At 45.5% G+C, this 18,291-nt stretch overlaps 1 protein-coding gene across 1 annotated transcript in view; it reads right to left on the reverse strand.

The window, feature by feature from the left end:
• ADGRB1 (adhesion G protein-coupled receptor B1) overlaps nucleotides 1-18,291 on the reverse strand; it is an 84,915-nt gene that overhangs the window by 34,687 nt on the left and 31,937 nt on the right. The window contains exons 5-7 of the mRNA XM_059836297.1: nucleotides 14,348-14,417; nucleotides 6,960-7,026; nucleotides 2,188-2,273 (exon numbers count right to left, since the gene is read on the reverse strand). Of these exons, the coding sequence (XP_059692280.1) occupies nucleotides 2,188-2,273; nucleotides 6,960-7,026; nucleotides 14,348-14,417 (223 nt within the window). The remainder of the gene's footprint in view (nucleotides 1-2,187; nucleotides 2,274-6,959; nucleotides 7,027-14,347; nucleotides 14,418-18,291) is intronic.

Raw genomic sequence — 18,291 nt, forward strand, 5'->3', positions numbered from 1 at the left:
GCGGCTAGCTAAAGGGAAGGGGCACCAAAGCTCTCAAAAGTGCTTCCGCACTCTCAGTGGGTGCACTTCAAAAGGAGAACAAAATCACTGAGCACAGAGAAGGCTTAAAAGTGCTGCACACACACACACGGACACGAAAGAGGGGGGAAAAAAGAGAAAAGAAAGAAAAAACAAAGAACATCAGAAAAATGACTTTTTTTTTTTTGCTTTGTAGGTTTTGTTTTCAAAGTACAACTACGAATGTGATCAATAACCAGCTGCTATGTATTAAATAAGGTCATTCTGTATGAAGCTTAGATTAGAGAGGGAGAGACTGAGAGACAGTAACTCGCTGCTCTGCTAATCCAATAAAACATTTATTTCAGTGCTGACTTTCAAGTGCAATTATCTTGCTACAGACTCTGCCTGCAGTTCAGGTATTTTCTTGAGTTCTCTCTTTGTAAAGAAGGCATCACCCAGAATAAAGCACTCACTCGTTAGCAGCTGCTTTAAGCAATGCACCAATGTCACTTCTTCGCATAGCTGCTCAATCCAGCAGCGACCGATACTCTTATCATCGAAACGTGCTCAAGTCTCCTCTTATTATTATGAGCATGGCACTGCTCAGGCATCGAGATTCTCCTCTTTGCTGCACCGAGGGACCATGTCACTTGGTCATGTCAACACTTCTGATAAAACATGAACCTTAACAGGTTCCTGTGTTTCTCCCCAGGCTGGATAAGAGCTTGCTTCTACCCTCACTTTTGCTGCCATCACTCAATTAAAAACCACTTCCACCAGAACTACTCAATAGTGCAATGACAGGAATATTGAACCTCGTCTCTACTTTCTGCCTCTACTTTCTGAGACGCAATTTTAGGGGCCAAGGCTTTTGCAGCACCGCAGTGGATAAAGCACCTTATCCTCTCTGTGAAGCCTAGGAGTGCAGCAAACAAGGCGACAGGTACCCATGCTCCCTCCACTTTCATAGGTAGGGTATATCCTGCATCTTCTCCACCAGCCTCTTAAGGTTTTAGGCTCTGCCTGCAGCCAAGGTGCAGTGCCACCAGAACACCTCTTGCTCTCCTTGTCTCTTTGTAAACAACTTCTTCCTTCAAGATTACGATCGTTATCTGCAGCGATAAATCAAATGCCATCGATGGACAAGTGAGAACCTCCTAGCAGCAGGTAAGGAGCAGGTAAGGTTCTCTGACTGCAACAGCAAGCCAAGTAAGGCAGTGGAATATAACATACTAACATCAGCAGCCAGGCTGACCTGTGCATTTGATTTGACTCAGAGTGTCAGCCTGCCATTTCTGTCTTTTGCTTGGAGCATGGCATAGCTCAGGGGTAATGTCTGAGCAGGCTACAGACTCATTTCTAGAAACAAAGATGAAGGGGGGTCTCATCCTTCTGGAGCCAATGACAAAATAGGCATTGTCAACAGAGTTTGGAACAGAGAGCCCTGCATGGTAGCTGCCGCCTCAGCAAACCCTAGTGAGACCAGGGTGATAAGAACTGTGGAGTCAGCTCTTTGGTTTATACTATGAAGAAAATCAGGTAACACAAGCCCCAGGCTTCAGGGATGGAGTCTGGGGTGATGGCTGTGGAGAAGATAAAGAACCTCAGGTGGCATCAGAAATTTTTCTTGCAGAAGAGTTAGCTTTACTTACCAGTCCTCCTCTTTACACTTCCATCCATCTACTAATCTGTTCACTGCTAGACCTCCAAAGACCCTTTTCTTAAAAGTATCACATACCTTTGCTGTCCCTCAGCCACCTGCCAGCCATTAGACATGACTTCTCTGTTACACAGCCCATGCCTCATGCCACACTCAGCAATGATGAGTCCTTCTCTCATCCAGCTGCTGTCTCTAGGAGTTAGTGAGAAGAGTCACTTTGCTCTCCCTAATCTTTGGGAGGATACATCAGCCTGGGCTGAAGCCATTTTAACAAAGAGATGAACTTCTAACCTTCCTCCATAGTAACACAGTGCTGCTTCTTGGATCTTTTGTCTCTGCTGCACTGAGTGACAAGGCAGAGAGATTAAACCAACCGGGGTTTTTTCTTTCATTTTGTTTAAATCTGCTTTTGCTTTTTGTTTGCATCTCCAATCTCTCTTTGCATTCCTTGCCTGGTTATTGATCACAACCTTGGGTGTTTTTTTTTTTTCTTTCATTCTTTACTTAGATGTATTGATAAGGCATACCCTGCCCGTTCCTTCAGTTTCTTATCTGTTATTCCATCTTTGGATACAAGTTTGTTAAAAACCAGAATGCCAATAACCATGTTCACCTGTCAAAAGAGAAACAACACACAATTTTGTTCTCAAGTGGGTCAGGTCAAACTTGGTAGCACAGAAGGAAAAAAAAACATTTCGCAAGCTAAATCCTTCCCATTTCTCCCGAAGCCAGGTAGCACGGTCACACTTCTGCAGGCCACCACCCTCTCTGTCCCTTCTCCACCCTGTCCCACCTCCCCTGGCCATGCATCAGTGAGTTCAGGACAGCAGAATGCAGCTGGCAGCAGATCAGAGAGGTGTCCATGAACCAGGACAAGACTGTTAAGTTCTCAGATTGCTGCAGGGCTGTTTGAAGCCCGATGCCTGCTCAAGGTTTAGCAAGCAAAACTCAAGGCACAAGAACAATTTTTCAGGGTAATACAAATAGAAAGTGGCCAATACAGGGAAGAGCAGTGGATTGACACTGGCTACATTCAAAAGTGCCTTCTGGAGTCTGTGCTACCAAAGCAGTGACATTAAGAGGATTGGGTGGTGCGGTGCAGACAGCTTGTCATAGTTCTTGCTTGGTGAACCAGCACCGCTGCTCTCAGAGTAAGAGGTGGAGGGGCACTGGAGCAAGAAGAAACATCAGCTACTGTGGTGGGATGTCTTGAGAGATACTGCAGATGGCACAGCACGTTGATTAGCCATCTAGCCATTTCTAAAAAATCAGGAGCAGGGCAACTGCATGCAATCCTTCATCCTGCTTTGTTAGGGTGAGAGCATGGATGTCTGTATCAATCAGGTATAAATATTCACAGTGAAACGCAGGCTGTACAGAGCTGAGGCCTTGCAAAGTGATGCTAAACTCCTCACTGTGCCTTTCCAACTGCATTCATTGCTGCCAGCTGCATCTGTTTTACAAACCTCATCTAAACCTCAGCAACCTCTGAATGTGAACACATTAGTGACACGTGAGCACTACCCTCTTCATGGAGGCACAACACTGATGGTGGAAAAAAGTGACACTCTCCTGGTTTTGCTGACAATTAAACAGCTGGTGTTGGTAGAACGATGTGCTAGATGCTCTTCTGCATGTTGGGCTTGCAAGGAAATGTTTAAGGCCAAATTCAGAGATGTGCAACATTACATGTTTGCTGAGAGCCTTGGTGAGTTTAATAGACCCTTGAGAGATGGTCCTAGGAGACAACTAGTACAACTCATACTCCAAAGGAAGAGAGATGTCTGCTCACACCAAGCCTCCACCTAATTGCCTAAATCATCCTCAAGAATGAGCAATTTTTCTGAGTTTGGATTGCTGGTTTCAGCAGGACACGACCCAGCTCACTGATGCGGAGTCCACAGCTGGGAATAAATGGAAGAGCTCACAAATAGCAGTTATTTTCTTTTGCATCAGCTGCTGGGTCAGTGGACTACTTCCACAGCTGCAAGTCCGTTTCTAGAGCACACCATGGTATTGTTTTAGAGAAACAACACTGGCAAGTCAGACGCAGTAACTCAGCCAAGGATCAGCAGGAAATCAAACCCTCGTTATGTGCTTGGAGAGAGAGAACACTTTCAATTCACTAATCCTTCTTCACCACACTGGAGGCTGGTGAGTGCAAGAGAGACTTTTCTTTAAGGTGCAGCATGGCAGTAGGAAAGATGGGGTTGAAGTGCGGCCGGCTGGATAGCTCCTGGGGCTGGGCACAACACAGTGCGTATCCTCATTCATATATAGCAGGGGAGATGACAAAGTGCAGCTCTGCAATCACGGCTCTGCAACTGTTTTAATAAATAAAAGCTATTTTATCCAATACATTGATCATCATGATCAACATCCTGCTCTGATCTTGGTTCCATTTCTTTACAAAATCAGGGGTATAACATGCACATGCTTCTAAACACAGCCGCTCTTAATAACATGCAAGGTAGCTTTACTTCCTTATCTCTGGGATGCTGTCCAGAAGCAAAGACACAAGTCTGAGATTCTGCCCTTGAGATAACCGGTACGTGATGACTGAAGACTCTGTCCTGACTTCACCACGCCATGAGCCTCTCCCTGCAGTAACCCCTTGCCTTCAACCTGTGCACAATTATCACCAGGCTGCTTCACCTGAGCTAGGTGAGTAAAACTGTTTGCAACAGCTCTGCATTTCAGGCTGCTAGGATTTTTAAGACTAAAGGTCAAATCTTTATAGCCATTCAGTGTTAGTGGGCTGACTGCAAGTTGCAAATATTACTGAAGCTGCAGGCCAACCATCTTAAGAATATTATTTTGAATAAAGATATTCTCCAAGCCAAAGGCCTTTTTCCGATGTGGAGAATAATAAGGGAGGGTGTGGTAATAGAAAAATCATGTCGATAGGAGAACCACAGTACAGAGATGCTTGAATGGCTTGGTAGGATTGAGCACAAGTCTGGCGTGGCCAGGGCTAAGGCAGAGGCAACAAGCCCAGCTGTAGCCAAGTGAGCTGTCTGCAAAGTCATTTGGGCGTCTATATATCATACTCATCAGAGTTTTGGGTGAGAAAAAGCTCAAGCACAGAGTCAAGTCCCACCTTGATCTATGCACCCCTGCATGACAGCAGCTGTGTTGTTTCTGGAGCAAACCCGTCCTGAGAGCAGCACAGCTGCAGATCCCCTGTACAGCCCTGCAGGAGCCTGACTGTCCTTATGTTGAGCCAGGCAGACTGTCCCTCCATCGCTGACATGGTCAACCTGAAATCAAGACAAAGCACGCGGAGAACAGACAGCTGTCCAGTCTTGTGGACAGTGCACGCTTGTGAACTGTGTGTTCAACGTCTGGCTCTATGAAAAGTCACAGTGTGAATTTGGGCAACTTATTGAGCTTATCTGTTTCCCAGGTTCCCATTTATGAAAAGGCTTTCAATGCTGCTTCTTCTTCTCCTTCCCCAAGCTCCTCAGTATATACACCTCCTTGGGCAGCATTCACTTCTCACTTTAGCCAGCAATGAGTCAGTTAGTCTAAACTAGGTGCGTAGGCTCTCTCTCTAGGTACTGAATAGAGACAGACACCCCCGAAGATGATTCACCACTTCCTAAGATCATCTGTATGAACCACCATTTGCAGGTGTTGACCTCTCTGTAAGGATATCTCCCTTTCCAGATTCGATCGTGAGTGAAAACTGAGATGCTAAATGGAAGCAGGCCCATGTGTTTTTCTCACACTTTAAAAAAGCCAAGGAAAGCCGAAGGATTACTCCCCTTGTTGTTGGCACAACAAAAGCAACAGGGCTTGAGGCAGCAGATTGACTCCCCCTTCTCTGGGCACTACCAAAGCTCCCTCCCTCCTAATCACTGCTGTCTATTGAGCATTCAAGCCTCTGAGCTAGAGCTATCGGCTGTTATGTTGTTGGGGCAAAGAGTTAGTTCATGTGAAAGCACTAAGCCACTTACTGCTCCTGTCAATTATCCTGGCTATAAAGTAGACCCTGACCCCCATCAGCTACATTACTGAGGGAAATCCAGCTATCACGTGCCTACAGAGATCTAAGGACTGTCTGGCATGAAGATCTGCTTATCCCCACTCTTTGCTGACTGCTATCTGAAGGCTCAACTATGTGTTGCAGCCCTATGCTAAAGAGAGACCCTAACTGATACAAGCTTCACTTTATTATAGAGGAGGGGCAACTGCTGGCTTGTCTCTTTGTCATCGTGATGGCACCAAGGTGGTTTGATGTGGAATGACAGCAGTGAGAATAGAGGCAGCAAGAGCTTTTGTGTAGTTATTCTCTTGTAAGCCTGCTCCTGCTGAGGGTCAGTTAACTCCCCCCCAGGCACTGCATGAAACAAAAGCCTGATCTGATAAAGAAATTGTGAGTGTCAACAACCCCATTCCTGTGGGACCCTCCAGGGCACTTGAGCCTTAGAGGACATACAGCTCCTCCACTGGATAAAACACTGGGCTGGAGAGAAACTGCAGACTGTCACTTACATGTGAGGGCTCAAATGTGGCATTAAACATTTCTGAAATTGCTGCAGGAGGGATTTCCTGAAGGACCAGCAGTTCTCAAATTCATTGAACCCTGACAGTCAAGCTTTCTCATGGCCAGTGAGGCTTCAACAGCAGGGAAGCTTGATGAAAGGTATGTCATCTCTGGAGTGACACCTTCAACTCAAGTAATAACTGGCCAAGACTGCCTTTGGTGCTGTGTAGGAGCCAAGGGTGAGGGGACAGTAGAACAGACTCCCACCATGCATGAGCTGGTGGGACAGAGTTTAGGAATGTTCACTTTAACCATGCTGTGCCTTTGAACTAGAAGCAAACATGTCATTTTTAGGGTCACAGAGGACCCACTTCGGCACTGATTTGAAGACCTCTATTTCACCTGCAAACAAGGAAGCTGCTGACGTGCACTGGCCATCTGGGACAGACCAGGAATAAATGCTGGCTGTGGAGGCACAGTCTGGTCTGAAAGCAACCAGTAACAGCAGTTTCTGAAGGAGTTAATGTCAGAGTTTTCCACCATCATCCTGCACTTCCATTCAGATAGGGCAAAACCAAGGTAAAGCATTAATCAGATGTCTAGGGGACTCCAGAGAGGACAGAGGTGGAAGGCTGAGAGCTGAGGCACATCATATTTCACAATCAAATCCATCCCCGATTGCTGGCTTCTAACACTTTGCTCTTTATTCCTGAAGGAGAAAGCGATTCAAAATATGAGTGGAAATAAAGAGGGGCATTCTTGGGTTGAAACAAGGAAAGCGCTATAAGATAAAGAGCCAAGCTTAAATACCAAAACGACAGCAGCCGCTGGTCCCACGAAGGCATAGAGAAGACCTCCTTCTAACGACAGCCAGCAGCTGGAAAATTAAGAGAAAAGAAAGTTACCCAGTGGCTAGCATCACCAACAGGCACATGTTTTCTTCCTGTCTTTGCCTGCAGAGTTCATCTTGGGAGGTGACACCCCACAGCAAAAAAGTCTCAGACTTTACAGCAAGCAAGTTTTGCTTCCCATTTCTCCTAAACTTGCATAAAGGCTCATTTGCCTGGGGGTCTGCCTGCAGAATGGCATTTGACTGTCAGCAGAGGAATGCATGCAAAACTAATGATAATGCTCTGTTTCCAACCAGCTCCTGGAAGCAGTTGTATCAGTTTGCTGGCAAGGTGATGCTCTTGTCCGTCTCACTCAGGCAAAAGAGTAGAAACAGTGGAAATTGTCCCTCGCTCATTTGCTAACTACTACGCTTGCTGGGGGCTCAGGTCCAGGAGTGCAGTAGATTTCTTCTCCTGGATCGTCCCTTTGAGCTTGCTGCCATGGGGAAATTCTACAACACAGCAGCGAGGTGGAAATTCACAGCACTCCTTAAGTGAATGCTCTTAAAGAATGAGACTGAACGTGAGAAGTGTGGTGCCTCTTCTGGAAACCAGCTTGTTCCTTCTCCCTCACACCATGTAACCTGAGATGACTTCTCCTTTCTCCACTGACCATGTGTGGAATTTAGGCTCCTAAACTGCCTGGTGCCTACACAAACTGAGGAGGCTCTTCTGACTAAGTGTTGATGTCTGTCCTATTGGTGCCTACCACAGAGCCAGTCGCTCTTGATGACATTTCTAGTCAGCAGAGATCCAACCAAAAAGAGTCCAGGATGAGGCATCTACATTCAGGTGAAGCACATCCTGAACTCCATTGCCTGCCTTGACCAGATCTTCACCATCCGAGTAAGCAGTGCACCTAACCCAGATGGAGACATCACTGGGGAGATGAATGCCATCTCTCATGTAAACAGTATGAATATGCTCCAGGTGTCCCCACAGAACGCCTACTGCACTGTACATTCACATGCAGGTCTCGCTGCACACTGACATCGCTGTACTGACAAACTTGGCGTAAAAAAAACACGCAAAGAGAGGCAGGAGAAATCTCACCCCGCTCCCATCCTCAGAGATGAACATCACAAGGTGTCTGGATAGCCAACGGGGATTTTCAGGTTTGACTGTAACGTCAGGAGGGAAACACTTTTTTGCTGTGAGAGTGACCGAGCACTGGCAAAGGCTGAGCAGAGGGGTTGTGGAGTGTCCCTCCTTGGAGATATTCAAAAGCGGGCTGGGCATGGTCCTGGGCAGCCAACTCTTAGGTGACCCTGCTTGAGCAGGGTGGTTGGACCAGCCAGATGGCCTCCAGAGAGCCCTTCCCATCTTAATCAGTCTGTGACTCCGCGACAGTCATGAACGGTTACAGCAGCACTGGAGCTGAAATTTCCATTTTGTGGGGAATCCAGCAATTCAGAGCATGGACACATAAACTAGGTACTTCAGGGCAAGAAAGAATGCAAATTTACACTCTGTCAGCAACCCCACGGAAAGTTTGCATGCTTTGACATTGCAGTACCCTGGAGAAAATGTGCAATGAAGTAATCCTGTTTCAGCAGTAAACTACCGTGCATTTACCACAGGAGAAGAGCAGGCAACCACAATGGAGGAAGGACTTTCTCAAAGCTCTTAACCCAGCTAACCCTGCAGTAATTCAGTTACGTGCCTGTACTCTCAGCAATATGGTTTCATTCTGCATCAGAAGCAAACCGATGCTGCCTTTCAGAGTCTCCCAGGAAACAAAGCCTTCCTGGAAACATTTCAATTTTGTTGATCAGCCTCATATGTTTTTGTATCAATTCTGACTTGCAAAAAGAAGTTATTTTTTCGCCCCAAAACACAGAACATTTGGCAAAAGGAAAAAAAAAGAAAGTATTTCAAATTGAAAATTGAAAGCAGGACATGCTGTTTTTCTCTGAGGCCTGCATCTTGTGTATTTCTAAATTAAACCTGTAATGTGTTAATTTAATCAGTTCTGATTTCTTCCTGATAGCAAGTTGCTCTGTCACAAACTGTCTGAGCAGCTGTAATAACAAAACAAATAATCAGCTGGGGAGGGAGGGAATAAGAACGAAGCTTTGGAGGGCTGCAATAACTGGAGGTCTCCCTAAATGCAAGGAGAGAGCACGGGGAACGAGGAGGGCTCCCAAATCCCAGTCCTTGCCCAGACCTTTTTCTACAACACTCCATCCTAATTTTGAGACCCTTTTTCCCACGGTGTCTTCCAACAGACTGCTTAGCCAAAGAAAGGAGCTGACAGTCCTGCGCTCCAGTTAGCCATGAAGAGTTGGTGCAACGAGGGCTCTCGTTCATGTCAGGTCCCTGGCAGCCCCTCTTCCCCTCTGAGCTTTCTGAAGGCGAGTTCACACATCACCAAGCACTGGTCCTTATCCCTTCTGACTGCCTGACCTCCCTGCCATAGCGCTTAATCGAAGCATTTCCAAGGCTGTCAAAGGTGGTGGCTAACAGCAAGGGAAGGGAAAGGGTGAAGTGATATCCGAGAGGGGGAACAGACAGCAAATTCCAGCAATATATGTCTAGTGGAGATGCTTTTAGCCTTGTGCCTACAAGGCACGGAAATATTTGCATTTCGCTAAGAGGTTCCCCAGTACTTGCCAAGGGATCTCTTCACAGTTCTATTAAATAAAATTACCACTGGAAGGGAGTAAGTGAATGGTTTAACAATGCTCAGCAGCTCCAGACTACTATTTCTAAGCAGTGCTTCCCCGATTGACAGCAGCTCTTGTGTTCAACGCAAAAGACCTCTTTGCAAAACATCTGATCCTTTTGTGAATCTGCCACAGCAAAGACGTGAGATGGATGGCTTTTGTCTCGGTCCTGCAAAGAGCTGACTTCCACCAAGACCTTCTTGACTACACCGTACAGCTCTGCCAGCAAAAGGTCTCACCTCAATTGTGCGCAAAATGAAGTAGCCCCAAAGCAAGGGCCAACATATTTGTATAACTAAGACTACAGCTGGGAATCAGGGCTGTCCCACCAGTGTTAATTTAGAGATTAGTATAGAAGCTGCTGAGATACCTGTGGGTGACAGAAGCCCTGATGCAATGACACACAAGGAACCCCGGAAATTTGCTGTGTCCTGGCACTGCTCTCAGAAAACTTTTTGTGGGCTCTCTTGTGAGGAAGGATATGAGTTCCCAGCTACTAGTAGCACAATCTCAATTACTCAGTACAAGCTTCAGGAGGCAGTTTGTCAGGCTTTAGAGGTCCAGAGTCAGTCCCTGGAGTACCAGCTAAAAGGAGAGTTATTATTCAGGCATTCAGCCTAATGCAAGCAGGTGAGCAGTGGTGGGTCCTTTAGACAGCCATTATCTCTAAGACTTTCTTTGAGACTGGAAGTACAGCCTGTACCCTACATCAGCAGCTCTCCAAACAACTGCAAAATCTCTTTTCAAATGCTGCTCAGATAAGAAAAAGTAAAAATCCCTTTGTGTTCTCCTCCCCTCATTGTAGATGGAGAGTTCAGAGCACTCCAGAAGAAGTGTCCTGAGCAATAAAGGCCTCTGAGTGAATGGCTGCTGGGGAATTGCCACTCAGAAAACAGCAGAGACACAGTCCAAATCCTGCAGTATATATTCAACTTTTAGTTTGAACCTCTCTCTCCCTTCTCGTCTTACCATTCGGTGGCCCAGTCTGACCAGCTAAAGGGTAAATATTAAATATTACCTCCAACCTTCACACACTTAGCACTGTCTCTGATCTCTGCATTACAGCTTGGAGACATGGCCAACCCTTCGACTGCTACCACATCTTGATGGGACAGGCCTCCAGACTGCTGCTCAGTTGTGTTTTTATTGATACAGAATAGTTTCATACCACGTACAAAAAAACCCATAGGATGAAACTGTGTGAAATCTTCCTTAGAGCCCGGGTAGATGAACCTGTTGGAGGTTCCTCCCTTGATTTGCTGGCCACCTTGGCTTACCCTGCAGATGAACAGTTTCAGTCATCGTAACATAAAGACACGTTATGCATTTCACACACTGTCCCTTCCATTGGCTTTGCCCCGGGATTCTGTAACACCAAGATTAGTGCTGCAATGCCTTCATCAGTTGCAGCTGTCCCCAAAATGCTCTCACGACCATGTCCCATAGATGGATGTCAGGGGTTTTTTACCACTGTGAGTGGGATGAGGAAAAAACTGATGTTAAGTGTCAAATCCTGTGCTCAGCTAAACATCAGAGCCCTGCTTTGTCTTAATGCCCATCTACACAAGAAAACCAACGGGTGCTAATGGACTGCTCTCAGGATCCAGAAATTGCAGGGTTGGAAGAAGCTTTGAAAGACACTGTGAAGTCCCTTGTGGTTTATCATGTCAGCTCTTGTCCCCTGCTTCACAGGGCGGGACGTGTTGTGGCTAATGTCTTTCCTCCCTTCTGCAAGATGGAAACATCATGCCTTGAACATCTGCCACTGCCCATTTGAAATGCCATGTGCATGTTCTATACTAACTAGAGACAAAGCTAAAATAGCTCCTGAGCTCTATCTCCAAGCTTTACAACTACCTCACAAATTTCTGCAATGGCCAAAAACCAGCAAACATTCTGGGACAAGCTTCGGTCCAAGTCTGTATTCAGTTTAACTGCCTTTAGCATTAGACAGTGTTAAATCTAGCTCTGAACAACCTCAAATTTTGGAGTTCAGCTCTGAAATTACTGCTATGTAATGTTGACTTTGCTCTGAGGAGAGGTAAAACCAAGGACCTCCCCACACATAAATGTAAGAGAGCTTTTATGCCTTTTCAGCAGGAAAACAGGGCTAAGTGTGAATGCACTGCAGTCTGTTGGGGCACCCTGCCTAGCTTGGTCCACATAAATATTTGTTTCATGTTTTAAAATGCACCAATGTGCAAATGTAACTCTCATTACAGCGATGCTCAGCACCATTTTACACTCAGCATCACAACTCACGAACCCACCACGCCCTCCACCCGGCGCAGCAGCGTGCACCCACTTGCCACTCGCTGCATGGAGGGAGGGCAGGGACTGCTTAACCAGCGCCCATGGGGACGTCCACGCTGCTTGGGGCAGAGATGCTGGCTTGAGCGCATGACTGCAAGTTAGCTCCGGCTCTCGCTAAGCCAACAGCAGGAATTACAAGATGGCAGCATTAGGAATGTCCAATGGGCTCTCTGTGGTTGAGAGGAACTGTTGCTCCTCTCACAACTTTGCTGGAACTCAGCAGCTTTACCACGTACTGGGCTGCAGCGTGGAAGGGAGATGAAAGGAGGACCAAACTGGACTTGCCGAGGTGCGAAGGCCCCCTGCTATTTTGGTGACAAGCACCCTGACTGCAGAGCTGGGAAACGGTGTCACTTGGGCTGCAGCTCCCACTGGGAGCACGGGATGCCCTGCCATCCCCCAGGCAGCCAGCCAGCCCGCCGGGCAAGGATGCAGGCGGTATCCAGCCCTTGGATGCAAGGAGCGACAGAGTATTTAGGGCTGAAAGGAGTCAGAGGATTAGCAGCAAAAGGAGGAGAGCCGGTGTGGTTAAGCATCCCCTGGGAACCATGGAAGGTCAGCTCAGCCTTTTGGCCACCTCGCTGGTATGCCAATCTGAGAGCAAAGCAGGAGTCCAGCAGGTTTTGTCACGCGTTGACATGCTTTTGGCTGCAGTCTGGGAGGGCTTTGCTCTGGGGCGGGGAGATGTTGGCACACAGCAGTCCAGAGCAGTGAAATAGGGTGTGCTTTCCTGCACGTTCCTTCCTTCCCCGCCCAGGCTCTTTTTTGCGGTCAACGTTGACCACAAAACTCTGCAGTGGCCCTTAAGCATTAATGGAGGAGGAGCTACCGAGCTTTTTGCACCAATTCCCCCCAGTCTATAAACAGGAAAAGAAGCAGAAATATTTAGGCCCTCCTTCCCATTCCCCTGATGCTTGTTCATTATGAATTGTTCTCATGGACTCGCATGCAGTAAAGTGCCAGAAACAGCAGACCCACAGAAAAGCTAAAGGGTATTTGGGATCTCAGTGGCACTTCTGAATGCCAGGCTGTGTGTTGTCCTCTTCTGAGTCACACAACAAGCACTGGATCCCTCTTCACCAAGAGACGCTGAAGATCCCTCTTCACCAAGAGACGCTGAAGCCAAGTCACCTGAGCTGGGGCAGGCAAGTCAGGACCAGTACAGCCAATGCATCCTGATGCCAACGCAGGCTTCAGGAATTGTATCCGTGGATTTGCATTTGATAAACCCACCTCCCTGAGCCCTCTGTATTGTACAGTAATTTAGACTGCAGTAATTTAGACTGCAAAGCAAACAGAGAATGCTGCTGTGCTGTTTTAATACTCTCCTGCAATCAGAATGCAAATCCTGGACCATTTGGTCGTGGGTGTGCAGAATATGGTGCGGATTGAGAAAGAGCAGAGATTCCACATGACATTTTCTCAGTGGACCTATCGAACCCTTGTCTGTTGTTGGCCACATCTCCAGGTTTTGTCTTAAACATTGTTCATGTGGGATGTGAACCGCTGTCCAGGGAGGCTCTGGATAATGATGGGTTGCAGTAGGGAAGGGCCTGATTTATTGCTACATAAAATATTATCCTTTGGCTGCTGCTATGCATAAAATTTCTAAGCTGTTTTTTTCACAACACAGTGAAAAAATAACACTTTTTCTTTTTTTTTAAGTTGTACTAATGCTTAGCTCTGAGTGATTCCAGCCCTGCCTTAATGTATTTTTTACCTCCGCACAGTCTCATTCCGTTATTTCTAGCCTGCCTTCCTTCCCCCATTACATGCAAATAAAAGTTTCCTAAAGGCAAATCCCATGGAATTCGGAAAACAGGCAAATTCAGATTTCTTTCAAAACCTTGGTTTAAAAAACTCATGCTCATTCTGGTGCCTAAAATTGAGACGAGCGAATCTGAAAACCTGGGACCAATCAAGCAAACCATTAAATAGATAAACACAAAAGCTATTTTTAATTTTTAAATATCCTAAACTTTAATTGTTCCACATTTCCCCCTAAAAAATAAATTAAAAAATCTAGGAGTCTGATCAAAGTAGGAGGTACTTTGATCAAAGTGTTGTCATACATGAAACAGTTAAATGTAATTAGTCCCTCTGAACTTGTTTTCAAAGGAATACACAATCCACCTTGGTCAGCTGATGGCTTGAGGAACAGGGAGGCGGGATGGCTCCTTCCTCTGCCACCCTCCCTGCTTCCCTCTGCCATGGGCAGCACACCAGAATTTAGCTCCTACCCTGGCTCTTGGGGGTCAGTGACTGGATTTTGACAAAAAGGATGGAGGGTGAGACAGGAAGAAAAAGGAAGAAGAGCTCCTTTACTCACTAGTTCACGGTGCCGTACCCCTTGGCTTTAGTAAATCCCACGGAAATGGCAACGACCAAGGCGGGGAGCCCTACGGAAATGAAACATGAGAAAATTGGTCATTTAAGCATATGTGCAGCTCTTCTCCCACTCAACCGCATAATATACCCCATTCTTTCCAGTGTTATTCTAGCACCATCTGTCCCAGCCTGGGTCTTTGGCAGAGACTGAATTCAGGACCTTCAGAGCCAAAAGCATGAACCCTTGTTACCTCTGCTAATGAAGTAAATGCCATCAGCTGTAATCAGCTCATATCCTGCTGTGGTCTCAGCAGTTGTGTGGGGACTGGCAGTACATGCAGATGCATAAAATATATTTATTTTATTCTTAGGTACACAGGCTGGCCAGAAATATATAAGGGTGTCTCCTGAAGACGGACTATTCAGCCACAACTCAACTCAAAGAAGCTGGCAAGGAGGAGATTAAGGGCTACGTTTGCTCTTAACATAATGTATGATGAACAACCCAGGTTCATATCTCGCCCCAAATGTGACAGAAGACTGGAAACTGAGTTCCCCCTATCCCAAACAGGTCCCCTAAGTGCTGGGCCATGATCTATAATAGAGCAGGTCCCTCTGAACAACAATGGAAAAGAGCTTCAGAACATCAGGTCTTTCTGCAAACCAGGATATTTGTTCTCTTGCCAGAGACCTGTTCCATTTTTGTGTCCAAAAGGGGAATAAACTAAGAGAAACCACCTGCCCTCAAGAAGACACGCTTCATTACGAGTGTTGCAAAGGATGAGCAAGTTAGTCTGTGGCTGGGACCCCACAAAGTACGAAGTACAATTTATCTTCAGAGCGTCATGAGCTAACGGTGTCAGCATGGGATGTCATTTCAGGTGCATAAGGGGATGAAGCTATGACCTTGATCTTACTGCTAGAAGCTCCCATAAAATTAGAGTGAGGAGTATAAAGAAAACCTGCCAGTTATTGTGCAACCTGCTGGTTATTGGCCTAAAACCCATAAAAAGTTCTGAAATCATTGGGTCCTGAATGCCTAAGCACAATCAGAACTAGCAAAAGACACTACAACTTGCTAATGGTCTTCTGATCCTTCCTACGCCTGCCACAACAAACTGCTCAAGGATCTATGGAGAAGATTGGGTACTTTTCTGGTTCACTAGTCCCAGCCCAGCTCTCCCCTTTGCCTAAAGAAATGCCTGCATATCAGCATCTGGTTCTTCAGCTACAGAGGTCTCCATGTGGCTTTTTCTAGGCCTCCTCTTTCTGACATGATGAATTAAGCTGTCTCAATGCTAAAGATGGGCAAATCCCATTAAGAATTAGCAGGATTGGTAGCCAGTTAGGATTAGTGCTTCTTGACAAGACCCTAATTCGTGTGCTGTAGAGGTCACGGCAGGTGGCTGCAGAAGACGCTGTAGATCGAAGGCATGTGCAGACTCAGCATCCAACCAATAACCCTGCTGGCAAGGTGGTCACTCAGCAATACAAATCATCGCAAGATTGATTAATAGTGAGGGTCTGTAGCCAGCTGGGAGGTAGAAGGCCAAGTTGGCTGGAATATACAGTATTTGAGAGTTATCAGAAAGGGAAGTGTTTCTCTTCCTGTATGAGATTTCCAAGCACAGCTCATGTTCGATCAGTCCAAAAACAACAGGGAGTGTGTTTAAAAGATGTATTTTTAAAATTTTATTTTATATTAAATATAATATATATAATATATATAAAAATTGTCTTTTTTTTTCTTAATTGACTATTGCTCCTCTTGCTGAGCCTCCTTCACACCTCATCTGGATATATCCTGGGTGCTGTATTCACTATGACGCTATCAATATGGCATCCCATGGCAAGCACACCAAGAAACCACATGTGAAATGACTTTTTCAGGAGTATAGCTTGATGCAAGAGGCCCTGTGAAAGAGGAAAGTTGGCTGAGACTCCATCAAAAATAACAACTTGTTCTTGCAAAGTGCTTCTCTTAGGCGTGATAATTATGCAGAAATACAGACTCAGGCTGTGAACTCGTCAGCTTACAGGGCCTGGCTCGTACGGAGCTTGGGTAGGAGCCCCAGCTTGTGCTGAAAATGGATCTGTACAAGCAGCATTTACTGAAGATGATAGCTATGCCATGGTAGCTATGCCAAAGAGCATCGTAATGAGGGGTACTGTACTCCTCTGCCTTGGGAGAGCTGTTAATGGTCTAATCACAGTTAGATGTGATTAGACTGAAAAATAAAAAAAATATTTTAATCTATTTTTTGGTTATTTGAAAGAAAGTTATTCCTAACTAGTCTGTGCCATATACTGTGCATGGTTTGTATCAGCCTTCTAGGCAGTCACTCATGCTATGTACTCACTGGCAAGGTTTTTGGGGGCTTTCTGCAGAAAGGGAATTTTACATTCACAATTCCAAATAAACGCGTTAGAAACCTGTTTCAAAGAGTTTTGTACTGCCAGGTCAGAGGAGAATCAGGTCATGTGTTCATCATGTCCCACTAGAAAAGGTCATTTGTTAACTACCAAGAGCCATAATTGTTATGAACAACTGAGGATCCACTCAGAGCCTGAGCTATGGCAGCATTATGGCAGCAGTTGTGGAAACTACGACATGGTTGTAAAAAGACTGACAAAATGATTTCTTCTTTACTGGGGCTAAATATGATAACTGAATTGCTTCTAGGGAATGGTTTGTCTGTCTGTTCTAAATAATAATAATAAAAAAAAACCCTAATTGCTAAAAACCTCTTTTCTGGAAAGGCAAAGTTGCATATCCAAAAGGAGAACAAAAAAACAAGGAATAAACCTCACTGCTGATGAAAACTACTGTAGCTTCAATGAGCTACAGCTGACAGCAGCTGAGAACTTGGCAAAGACATCTAGAACAAGGGCTTAGAGAAATGCTAATACGCAAAGGGGGAAAAGGGGGAGAATCAGCCCATGACAAAGTGAATTGTGCTAATTATTTCAGATTATGCTTTTTAAAACATATTTTTGGCCTCTTCCCTCTTAGAAGTGCCATTAATCCCAGCTCTACAGCTGAAGTCTAGCAGGATGCTAAATAACAGAAATTCCCTTGCTGCCTTAATCGGCGAGAGTGTTCTTCATTTCTCGTTCTAACCTATTCCAAATGGTTATTATGCATCATTTATCAGCCAGTGCATCCTAGCTCAGAGATGACTACATTTCACTAGCAGCGCAAATTATGCTTCTACACATGTAGGGTGGTTTTTTTCTTTAAATCTGTACAGACTACCAATGTGAATGTCACTCATCCAAAATTCCCTTGGCTAACACGCTCATCTGCCCCAGCTTTTACAAATCAGAAAAATCCATTTTTATTACCTAGAAAAGCTATTAGTCTTTTGCATTCGATATCCCTGATGTTTCTCGAGTCACAGAGTGTTCGTGTATAAACATGCATGAACATACACAGGGTCATGCAGCCTGTGCTTTGCACGTATGTGCCTATGCTCCTGCTACACACAAACGCTATATTTCAATACCGCAATTTATTTTCTTTTCTAAGCAAAAGCTAGGAGTGAAAACTTAAAGGGATGCAGGTGCTGGAATGAGGATGGCTCTTGATGTGCCAGAATAAATTACATCAGGGCACTTTGTAAGCATCAGAAATATCCTGCCTGGGGTGAAATGCTAGACTTCAGTAGTAAAACGAGACACTAATACAGCTCAGATGTACAACGCTTTTCTCTCCCTTTCTCTTTGTTGACTGCTCGCTTTTGAGCAACTTTTTGTTCAGTTGCTCCTTTCAAACGCATGCTTGTTACTGCTTTGAAAGCCCAGGTTATGGGTTTGTGTTTGTTTTCTGCTACAGAATACATCATTTAAGGCTAATAAATTAAACATACGGAAGAAGCAGAGGGAGAAAAATTAGTTACAAGCATCTGCACCAGTCTCATAGTTTATTTGTCAACGAAAGGCTTT

The sequence above is a fragment of the Gavia stellata genome, chromosome 3 (assembly GCF_030936135.1).
Source record: "Gavia stellata isolate bGavSte3 chromosome 3, bGavSte3.hap2, whole genome shotgun sequence".
NCBI classification, from domain to species: Eukaryota; Metazoa; Chordata; class Aves; order Gaviiformes; family Gaviidae; genus Gavia; species Gavia stellata.